Source organism: Oncorhynchus tshawytscha, linkage group LG27 (genome assembly GCF_018296145.1).
Source record: "Oncorhynchus tshawytscha isolate Ot180627B linkage group LG27, Otsh_v2.0, whole genome shotgun sequence".
Lineage (NCBI taxonomy): Eukaryota > Metazoa > Chordata > Actinopteri > Salmoniformes > Salmonidae > Oncorhynchus > Oncorhynchus tshawytscha.
In genome coordinates this window covers 18,199,474-18,210,694 of record NC_056455.1, presented here as the reverse complement: position 1 = coordinate 18,210,694, position 11,221 = coordinate 18,199,474, and the positions used below count along the sequence as shown (strand labels likewise).

At 41.8% G+C, this 11,221-nt stretch overlaps 1 protein-coding gene and 1 long non-coding RNA gene across 4 annotated transcripts; one reads left to right on the top strand and one right to left on the bottom strand.

Annotated features, from left to right (window-relative positions):
• Nucleotides 1-391: 391 nt before the first annotated feature.
• LOC112234096 lies at nt 392-5,394 on the top strand. Of its 3 annotated transcripts, none has more exons than XM_024402087.2 (5): nt 392-526; nt 1,802-1,898; nt 2,883-3,479; nt 3,782-3,907; nt 4,005-5,394. In XM_024402087.2, exons 2-5 carry the CDS (start codon nt 1,867-1,869, stop codon nt 4,981-4,983), a joined length of 1,734 nt encoding a protein of 577 aa, XP_024257855.1. In that variant the 5' UTR covers nt 392-526; nt 1,802-1,866; the 3' UTR covers nt 4,984-5,394. The 3 variants fall into 3 exon arrangements, with proteins under 3 accessions (XP_024257855.1, XP_042163275.1, XP_042163274.1); XM_042307341.1 differs by having other exon boundaries at nt 468-526; nt 1,802-2,523; XM_042307340.1 differs by lacking the exon at nt 392-526 and adding an exon at nt 555-1,373.
• Nucleotides 4,843-8,035, bottom strand: LOC121841092. Its single transcript, XR_006080119.1, has 3 exons — nt 7,737-8,035; nt 7,128-7,514; nt 4,843-4,960 (listed from the first exon to the last, which is right to left on the bottom strand). It is a non-coding gene; the product is annotated as an uncharacterized LOC121841092 (long non-coding RNA).
• Nucleotides 8,036-11,221: the final 3,186 nt, after the last annotated feature.

Here is an 11,221-nt window from a genome sequence, read left to right as displayed (position 1 = left end):
TAGTGTGTTGATCTATCAGTTACCCATACATGTTAGTACATACACACTAAAGTAGGCCACATGAGTGAGAGGCGTTGTACCATGAGATGTTGCTTTAATAGTTTTTTTTAAACCAGGCTTGCTGTTCACTTGCTTTACATGGGATATAAACATGACCTTATATTTATTTTACAGGTAACATACAACATATGTCTGAAATGGTTACTACATGTGTCAGATACCCTCTGAAGTCGCTAGGATTTTACCGAACATTTCATTTAGTCTCGCCATCCTTCCAAATAAAACTTAAAAATTAGTTTACATGTAAGTAAATAATCCACAATATTGTTCCACGCAACAGATTTGTTTACTAAAGGATTTGCTCTGTTTTGGGCGTTTCTTTCTCGCCATTCAAAGGAGTGGTGGTGACGTGTCCAAGCGTTCTTATCATAGCTCAATGTTGAGTTTGGTGAAGTAAGGGAAACGAAACTGAGAAGACAACATTCCGGTGTAGGGAGACTGAACAGCATTCACCCTCTTTGTCAAGGTGAGTGAGCTTTATACATCCATATTTCTTTACACAAATGAAACAGTTGAAACAATAACAAAGCATTTTACCCGCCCCTGTTTCAGGTTAAAACTGAAGGATGGAATTGGAGATTGTAATCACTCTTAAATTCACAGACAGACCTATGGATGCAAGGACTGACCATCCATGATATCAAAATTATAGTTTTAACTATGTATTAAATGTATAGTGTTTGTTTACGTTTACTTTGTTTGTAAACATTAGAGTAAAACAAGCTTATATTTTGGGTGTTGATGGGGTACAAGAGTGCAACTAAGCTAATGAAGCAGTAAGTTATATTCTTCAAGAGATAATGGGTACATAAGGTTATTGTTACTTTATAAATCCACCGTAGAAGTGCTCGGAGCAGGTGCAATTTGCAGTGCAAGAACAAGCAAACGTATAACACCTGGCTTGTCATGCAGAATTCAAATTTGGGCTGTACAACATGCAAAAAGGTAGGGTGTTTGGGTCTAGAAACGACTGGAGGGATAATACTAGCTAGCAAAAGTGTGGGTGGAATGTACAGTATCATCCTCTGCCTCTGAAGAGAGCCCTCAGAAAAAAAGGTTTCTGAACATGCCCGAACCAAGGCTCATTTGTTGGTAGCCTTGCAGACACGGCTAAAGACGACACCCAGGTTATAGTTATAACACTCAAAATGGAAAAAAATAGACTATACCGCCAGAGTCTTCCGAACAGCTTTAGAACGAGACTAAACGTCATAGGCACAGGCTCGTTCATGGTTTTGAGCAAGAAATGGACTGTCAGGAGATACATGGACTTGACATGGGGAGAGTCATTGTGGGAGGTTTTGAAAACTACGGTAGGAAAACTGTTGTCCTTTACAAACTTGTTCTGTACTGTGAAATTAATCCGAATATGTATAGGCCTATATATTATCATATGTGTGTTCTGCTGTAGCCTATATTGATTTATTTTATTTGAAGTTATAATATTAGGATATTGTGATATTTGTTCTGCTACTACATTGATTCGGGTCTTGTAAACCTTCCAGCTGAGTGTGTTTATATGCATATGGCGGGTGTTGTGCAGTGACGTCTGAAATTGTTGCTGTACACTGATGTCTAGAAAGTTAGGCTCTCGCGCTCACTGTGTTCCCGGGACCTCCCGATGTACAAATGAATCACTGTGTTTGCCCATGTAGCTATGTGATGTATGTGAATCCTGTTTCTAAATGTGTATCAGAATAGAAATGTAATGGCTGTGATTTTTCTTTTGAATTATCCACAGTTCCATTGGACATGCCTTGGGGACAAGGCAACACTGTTCAGTAACGATATCAACCAAACCAGGAAATGTCCAAACACAGGGAGAGCGTCATGTCACGGTGAGACTATTAACCAGATAACTAAATGTAATCGAAAACGTTAACTTAATCCCCAAATGTAATTATGTATCATGAGGGCCATAAAAAAATAACTAGTAATGCTGCATTTTCAGGACACAAGCTCAAGTTCACAGTACAAATATTTAATATTTTTATGATGTATTTCCTGTTCAACAAAATCGTATGAATATGGCTTGAAGTTACAAATGCTTTCTAAATATAGCATAATCATATTAAAAAATGACTAACTATAAGATTTCACCTTCCTTATAACTGTAAATTAAATATTTGTATGTTTAGTGTTAGAGAAAATGCATATTTTTGCAAGGTCTCTCTTGATCAAACTGTCTGCTGTAGCTTGGCTTCCTGAACTTGTTAGGAACTCCCCTTTCATCTCATATCAATCCCGGCCCTCTATGACAAACAGAACGTGTTATTTTTAAGTATTTTTTAATCTATACATTATTTTAGATTTATGGATATTATTTGATCTCTGAATGTGCTACCATGATGAAACCACTCTCTCTTGCTTCACTACGACTTAACTATTGCAGGCATGTGCTTTGTCAGTGGCTGTGATGTAGGGTTCAGGGGTTGATGGACAGTCGGAAGAGCGAATGAAATGGTAGGACGGACATCCTAGCTTCAAGTGGTTTCAGTTTTCTCATCCTACATCACACAGGCTCAGATCGATTTATAATCAAAAATGTCGGTCGGAACCAGTACCAGAACTAGAACCTAAACAGGGGACCTTACATCTAAGAGGTTTAATAACTGGGGCAGAAAGGAGAGTGTTGCTGGGCTACTTTAAATTGACAGCAGAGGGCAATGTTGACAAAGAATCCAAGGTATTCAATAAAGGTAGTTCAATAAAAGGGTAAAGTTGGTGGATAGGCACTCTAAATCTACAACTTTGTAATTGTATATACTGATTATCCTGAATTCAATAGTGACGCTCCTGACTGAAGCCTACTTTTCTTCCAGATCAGAGTTAACAAGGGAGCTCTTGGGCCAGTACATCTCTGACACCCTCAGCAACATTCACACAGTGAGGGAGTTCTGTGACAGGCATTCCAAATGGGCCCTTCAGAGGGAGACAGAACTGGAAATGATGAGGGACATCAAGCAGAGGGCAGACAGAATTGACCTTAAGTTCGACCATGTCCGTAACTCTGAGACCAAGGCCAAGGCGTTTGGGGAGTTCGTATGGAGCGGTCTGACCCAGGGGACTGCAGACAGTAGGCGTGAGGAGCTGGAGAAGGAGCTGGGGGCTGTACTAAAGGACACTCTGGGAGGCCTGGAGAAGCTGGATTACTTCCTGAATGCTGTGGAGTGTCTGGCGGTCACCTGTCTGTTGGTGTTTGAGGAGAACAGGTTCTTCTGTCTGCCTCAGGGGACGAGCCCTGCCAGTGTTCAGGCTGTCATCACTGCTGCCAGAATATCCTGCCCTCTCCTCATCTACTTTAAGAGGGATGCTAAGGCCTTCTTTATGCCCAGCCTCCTCAATGTAGAGGTGCTGGCCCTCCAGCTGGACAGATACACACAAATCAGCCAGCAGCTCTGTAAGAGGATGGACATAGTGTAAGTGGAGCTACCATCACAATTGCTTCAACATTAACTTATGTAATGTTCTTTATTGCCATTTTACAAACACTTGATGTCCATTTTTTCCCTTGTAGATTACAGATCAGACAACAGCTTGGGAGTAAACTTAAAACACTGTTTTAATATCATAATTTATATTAGCATAGTTGTACTATTTTCCTTCATTTTTGTCCTTCTCAGATGTCATTTGACAAGGTTCTTTGGCTTATGTGATTCAAAATCCACATATAAATGTAATGAATATAATGTAATGTTGAAATTAATATGCATTATTACAGTAGCTCCATCAGTCAAATGCTGTTTTGGAAAAAGAAGAATGACATCCCTGTGGTCAACCTTGGTGATGTGAGTGAAAAGTCCATAGAAAAGATGATGGACCATTTGAATCAGTTGAATGATATCAGGTAAGGTTAGTTTGGTTGTTGTCTTTAAACTTCTGTTGATATTTGTATTTTATTGGTAGACAGTAAATATATGTTGAATCTGTCTCCCCTCTGTCAGGATGGACCAGCACCTCAGACTAACATTCATGTTCCAAGAGGCTGCTCAGCGCTTCATTGGCCGGTTCAGCCAGCGCCGACCCAGGATGGAGCAGTTTCTGACCGATCTGGAGGAGAATGCTGTGCAGCTGGACAGGATGAAGCTGGGGGCTAAGATCTCCAGTGTGGCAGGCAGCTCAGTGGGGGTAGCTGGAGGGATCCTATCCATCGTGGGCTTAGCTCTATCCCCTGTTACTGCTGGGGTGTCACTGGCTCTCACCATTACAGGGGTCAGCCTGGGGGTCACCAGTGGGGTCAACAGTTTAGCCACTGGTATCACAGAGATGAAGGTCAATAGCATCCATGAGAAGAAAGCCAGTAAAGTCTTCCAGAGTTTCATGGAGGACGTGGAGAGTCTCCAGGAGTCTCTGGAGAATGTGGCCACTAATATGGAGCCCATCCTAGGTCAGAGCAGGGTGGGCGGCGTGCTGGGGGCAGGGAAGGTGATTGCCACAGCCGGGGCCATTGGAAAAGGCATCGACTCCATAGTGGACTGTGCCTCGGCTCTGAGTGTTAAGGCCCTTGCAAAGGAAGATCTGATTGTAAGCGCTGGTAAGTTGGCGCTCCAGGAAGGCAAAGCAGCACGAAACCTACCCAAGCTGGCAGGGGACATCCCAGACATTGGACAGGTTGCCAAAGGCACCCCACTAGCCCTCTCCAGCTCTGCGCGGGCTGGTTTTATCACTCTCAACGCCCTCTTCATTGGCTTGGATGTTTTCTTTATCTGTAAAGACAGTGTGTGCCTGGCCAAAGGCAGCAAGAGTGAGTTCTCCCAGCTCATCCGTGCCAGAGCGGCATTGTGGCGCACAGAGCTAGACTCCTGGCAGAGGATCTACGACTCGCTGTGTAGAGGAATTTGGAAGTTCAGGAAGTGCCAGAGAATCCTGGCGCAGCCTTTTTACCCTCCTGGAGGGGAATCTGAAAGAGAAAAAACAATGTAGGACAACATCAATGACCAGTTTGAAGTTAGGGACTGTCAAAAATACTGTACAGTTGCACATACTGTACATTGCCTATCTGTCAGTCATTTTGATTATGCATTTTACTTGATTCTCCGTTATTTATTAAATGTAATAATGTTTCTATGATTGTGCTGCTGACATGTACATGCACAGAAGACTTATCTTCCTCCCTTCACCAGTAGTTGAAGACGTCTTGCTAACAGGCAATGAAACATGTTTGTGCAATTTATTCTGATGTTGACTTGTGTGAAAAGGTTTCTATGAGACTTTATGAAATGGAAAGCGACTGATTATGTCTGGTCTTATTTGTGTCAATAATAATAGGCCTAGTTTCTGGTGTTCTGAAATACCTTTGTAAAACAATTATTTAATAAATCCTTTTTTAATTGGTCTTTTCTCATTTTCATCATAACATTTTAATATGGGACGTCAGAGTGAAGCAGTCTGTAGTCATGTGTACAGCAAGACAAGGGCATTATGTTGTACAACAGAACACAATAAGAACACTCCATATGTTTCACCTGATATGTTCTGCTTCCACACAACTTATTGTAATGGTGATTATAAATAATCCTAAAACATGAGTTCCCGATCTGTAATCCTATATGTACAAAAAGTGTTAAATCCCTTGCCCATGTCATTCATCTCTGGACTTTGTCCTGGAAAAGGAATCACTTTTCAAAATGTTGCATACAAGGAAACAAAATCAGGAGGACACACAGGACAGCCTTTGAGGCAATAGCTTTTTACAGCCAGTGTTTTGCCCCAGTGTAGCCTTGGCAACAGTCAAGTGTGGTAATCAATGGCAGCTATATATACACACACACACACACACACACTGTACCTTGTGATAATCAGAGCTATTTTCAGAAGTAGGGATTGCGGCTATAATAATTATTTTCACGTTAATAACAGAAAATCGATCATACATTAAAAACAAATCATGTGAATAATGTGTTGTATTCATGCAGATAAGTTCTATCAAACAAGGTAACAAGATATAACAAGGTTATATCAAACAGTAACGAGCCAGTAATGATACATTTCCATCCAGTTCAGTTCAGAGATACCTAAAACTGATGATACAGTATTTGTCCATGGACATCGGGACCGGCCCTATCCTTTTGGGGGCCTTAAGATTTTGTTGGGCCCCACCCCCCACCTCGCAGGCAAAACATTTTAGTGGTCCCCCTCTTGCGGCTGAGGGAAAAATGTAAGTTAAAGTAAATTAATTATTGCATTTTTAATGCAAGCTTTATGCAATTCTAAACCTTTTGCAATGGGGCGAAGAGAAGTTTAGCAATTTCATAACAAATTTCATGCAATTCTACAAATTTTGCCATGGGGCAGAGAGAACAAATGTGAAGTTTTACAGCAACTTTCCTTCAATTCTATCCAATTTTCCATGGGGTGGAGAGAAATGTTTTCCATTTTAAAGCTAATCTCCTGTAATTCTACACATTTTGCCAAGATTTATGCCATGTTAATGATATCTGAGTGAGCATGATTAACAAAATCAATGAGGGCCCCATGGAGGTCAGGGCCCCTGGGCACATACCTTGCATGCCCGGTTGGTATTCAGCCATGATTACCACAAGTTAAGGTAGCTAGCTAGCCTAATTTACCAATCTAAAAATTGTTCGCTTGACATGGCTAATTTGATTGATAGTGACTGACATAAGAAAACCGCTGCTGATGCACAACCAAATTTCTAAATTGCACCTAGTGTATTCTTCTATTCTAACTCTCAGCACAATTTTTTGGGTCAGGGGCCCCCTAAGAGACTTATGCCTGGTGTGGCCCTGATGGACATGGACAATAATTGGCAGTCCATAATAAAAATAAATAGTTGAAGATATGAATGTCTTTTGGACTGTAGTAGGTATAAAGGTAATCAGGAAGTCAGCAAGGTCTGCTTTCCAGACCTACTGTTGAACCACAAGATGTCTAAGTACAATGTATTTTTACATTCCATTCTTTACAATGTTCACATATTGAGGAAATACTGGCAGACATACAGTATATATTGTTTGTCTCATTTGACAACTGATGGGCATATTTAGACATCACATAAAACTACTTATTCAGTGAGTACTTTAGGTATAGTATAGTGTTTTACTCACTGTCTGATTTCTCATCTGTGTATCTCCCTTTCTGCCATCTCGTGGACTCCTCTGTGGCCTTCTCTCCCTCCCCTGTCTCCTCCATCTCCAGCTGACCCTCCTCAGCCCATCCTCTCTGTCCTCCTCTTGGTGCCTCCTCTCCTCCTACTTCTCCCTGACCTCCTCCAGGATTGCTGTGGACAATCTCCCTGCAGACCCCCAGAGAGAAGCCCCTGGAGGGGAACCCCTCCCAACCAGGCATGTTCACCTGCCTCTAGGCAACCTTACCCTGCCTTCTCACCACCTTCCTGGTCCTTACCCACACCGTGTCAAACACCCCCTCTGCCCAGGATGGTGTTGCCCACAGCACTCTTCCCCGCCTCTCTCAGATAAGGATTATTCACAACCCTGAGACCACAGAGAGAGGGAATGCTTGGCCGAAATGAACAAAGAGAATAACAATTATATTTTATTACATATCTCTAACCAACCTTTTCTCACAGTATTATAGCTGTGAATGAAAATCACTCATGAGATCATTACAATCATTGTATTGAGAGAGTTTATCTGACTGCAGTGTGCGTTTTCACTTCCTGTTTCTAGTTTTGCCAGGATTGATCAAAAACTGACCTGGTTGAGAATCTGATCTTCCAGTGTCTTCCATTTCCACCATGACCTCATCTGAATCCACTGTTTATCATACTTGTATGATATGGCAACACACAACCAGTGCCTTCAAAAATACTCCACTTTCATCAGAACTGAATGTACACAGTAGCAGTTTTCCCCAGTCATTCCTCTCCCCTTCCATCTTTGGATGTCTGAATGGCTTACGGTCTATAGCCATACCCTACTAAGCCGAGCGATCCAAAGTTCACAGTGGGACTGCTTGAATGTTCATCCAGCTTGACAACACTACCATGGCAGGAAATAACAGTCTGTCTGTGACACTGCATGGGAACAGCCTCTTTATTGTGCCTGAAGACTCAACTTTTGGACACTGGCTCAGTGCCTGATGAATTGGGAGGGGTTGTTTCTGGACAGGGCCCTGGCAATAACGAAACAGACTCACTTATCAGTAGTAACACATCTCTGGCAAACAAGATGAGTAAAGAATGAAGGTCATGTTATGTTTGATTGTTGAAGGTCCATCTCAAACAGCTACATATTCATTATTTGGCAGAGAAATGCATCGACTGGAAGAACCCCTTTACAGTGACTCAGCTTTGACCAGGTGTTTGAGGAGCATACAGGTGACATGCCTTGGAAGTGTTGGTCAAGTGATATATATACAGTTGAAGTCAGAAGTTTACATACAGTTAGGTTGGAGTCAATAAAACTTGTTTTTCAACCACTCCACAAACTTCTTGTTAACAAACTATAGTCTTGGCAAATCAGTTAGGACATCTACTTTGTGCAAGACACAAGTAATTTTTCCAACAATTGTTTACAGATTATTTCACTGCATCACAGTTCCAGTGGGTCAGAAGTTGACAAACACAAAGTTGACTGCTTTAAAACAGCTTGGAAATTCCAGAAAATTATGTCATGGCTTTAGAAGCTTCTTATTGTCTAATTGACATCATTTGAGTCAATTGGAGGTGTACCTGTGGATGTATTTCAAGGCCTACCTTCAAACTCAGTGCCTCTTTGCTTGACATCATGGGAAAATCAAAAGAAATCAGCCTAGACCTCAGAAAAGAAATGATAGACCACAAGTCTGGTTCATCATTGGGAGCAATTTCCAAATGCCTGAAGGTACCACGTTCATCTGTACAAACAATGGTATGCAAGTATAAACACCATGGGACCACGCAGCCATCATACCACTCAGGAAGGTTTGGTGAGAAAAGTGCAAATCAATCCCAGAACAACAGCAAAGGACCGTGCGAAGATGCTGGAGGAAACAGGTACAAAAGTATCTATATCCATAGTAAAACAAGTCCTATATCGACATAACCTGAAAGGCCGCTCAGCAAGGAAGAAGCCACTGCTCCAAAACCGCCGTAAAAAAGCCAGACTACGGTTTGCAACTGCACATGGGGACAAAGATCGTACTTTTTGGAGAAATGTCCTCTGGTCTGATGAAACAAAAATAGAACTGTTTGGCCATAATGTCCATCATTATGTTTGGAGGGAAAAGGAGGGGGCTTGCAAGCCGAAGAACACCCTCCCAAACGTGAATCACGGGGGTGGCAACATCATGTTGTGGGGGTGCTTTGCTGCAGGAGGGATTGGTGCACTTCACAAAATAGATGGCATCATGAGGATGGAAAACTATGTGGATATATTGAAGCAACATCTCAAGACATCAGTCAGGAAGTTATAGCTTGGTTGCAAATAGGGCTTCCAAATGGACAATGACCCCAAGCATACTTCCACAAGTTGTGTCGAATTGGCTGAAGCACAACAAAGTCAAGGTATTGGAGTGGCCATCACAAAGCCCTGACCTCAAACCTATAGAAAATTTGTGGGCAGAATTGAAAAAGCGTGTGTGAGCAAGGAGGCCTACAAACCTGACTCAGTTACACCAGCTCTGTCAGGAGGAATGGGATAAAATTCACCCAACTTATTGTGGGAAGGCTACCCGAAATGTTTGACCTAAGACCCAATGCTACCAAATACTAATTGAGTGTATGTAAACTTCTGACCCACTGGGAATGTGATGAAAGAAATCAAAACTTAAATAAATAATGATCTCTACTATTATTCTGACATTTCACATTCTTAAAATAAAGTGGTGATCCGAACTGACCTAAGACAGGGAATTGTTACTAGGATTAAATGTCGGGAATTGTGAAAAACTGAGTTTAAATGTATTTGGCCAAGGTGTATGTAAACTTCCGACTTCAACTGTATATTGGTAGTAAAAAGGAAACATTTTTTAAATTCTCCTTTAGTAATACAATTGTAGGCAGAAGTTGGTAGAGTACAGTATATAATAGCTCTCCCCAGGTTCTGCAAAATATCTAAGACATCCTGTAACTCATATAGCCTCCCTAGTCCTCCTTGCGTGACTTTCCCTGTCAACGTATTAATAAATCTATCCTCCCCGACAGCAGCAACCATCTTGTCAGCAATTAAAAGCTCAGAAGTGGGTTTGACCAAAACTTGACCTTTCATCATAAGTACAGGGTCATAACAAGGTGAATGAGTCTAAGCATCTTCTGACAGGTGGTTGTTTTCATCAGGCCTGCGACAGCCTTGTGTTCTCAGAGCATCAGCCATGGCCCAGACAGGAGTCTGAGCGTAGGCGGTTTCCGCCTTCTGATAGTGTCTGAAGGGCACAACACTCAAAACAAGTGTTAACACACACACACACAGAGGTCTCCTAAAGATCATAACATAATGTATTAACCCTTTAAAAAGGTATGAGGCCTTGGTTTAACCCCCTTCAGAAGTAATCTGGGACATAGATTAGCAGGCAGATTTATGTAGCTCTGCCCACCAACTAGTGCTTTGACAAAGTGGGTGGGGTTATATCCTTCCTGTTTGGCCCTGTCCGGGGGTATCATCGGATGGGGCCACAGTGTCTCCTGACCCCGCCTCCAGTATTTATGCTGCAGTAGTTTGTGTCGGGGGGCTAGGGTCAGTTTGTTATATCTGGAGTACTTGTCTTATCCGGTGTCCTGTGTGAATTTAAGTATGCGCTCTCTAATTCTCCCTTTCTCAGATGATCATGCCTCAGGACTACCTGGCATGATGACTCTTTGCTGTCCCCAGTCCACCTGGCTGTGCTGCTGCTCCCGATTCAACTGTTCTGCCTGCGACTAGCCAACGTGCTTCAACACCTGCATTGCTTGTTGTTTGGGGTTTTAGGCTGGGTTTCTGTACAGTACTTTGAGATATTAGCTGATGTACGAAGGGCTATATAATTAAATTTGACCTACCCAGTAACCATTCACTCAACCGTTATACAGAAAAGTCAAGTATCTAAATATACCAGAATATTCAATTACTATCAACAATATATACACTTCACAGATGAGCAGAATAGGAATCCTCATTATGACTCATTTTGATGACTCATGCATGCTTAGTGATTATTTTTCAGTAAGAAAATAATGATCTCTCCTTTCAGTAGGAGAAAATACAAAATAAATGGAAACAAGAGC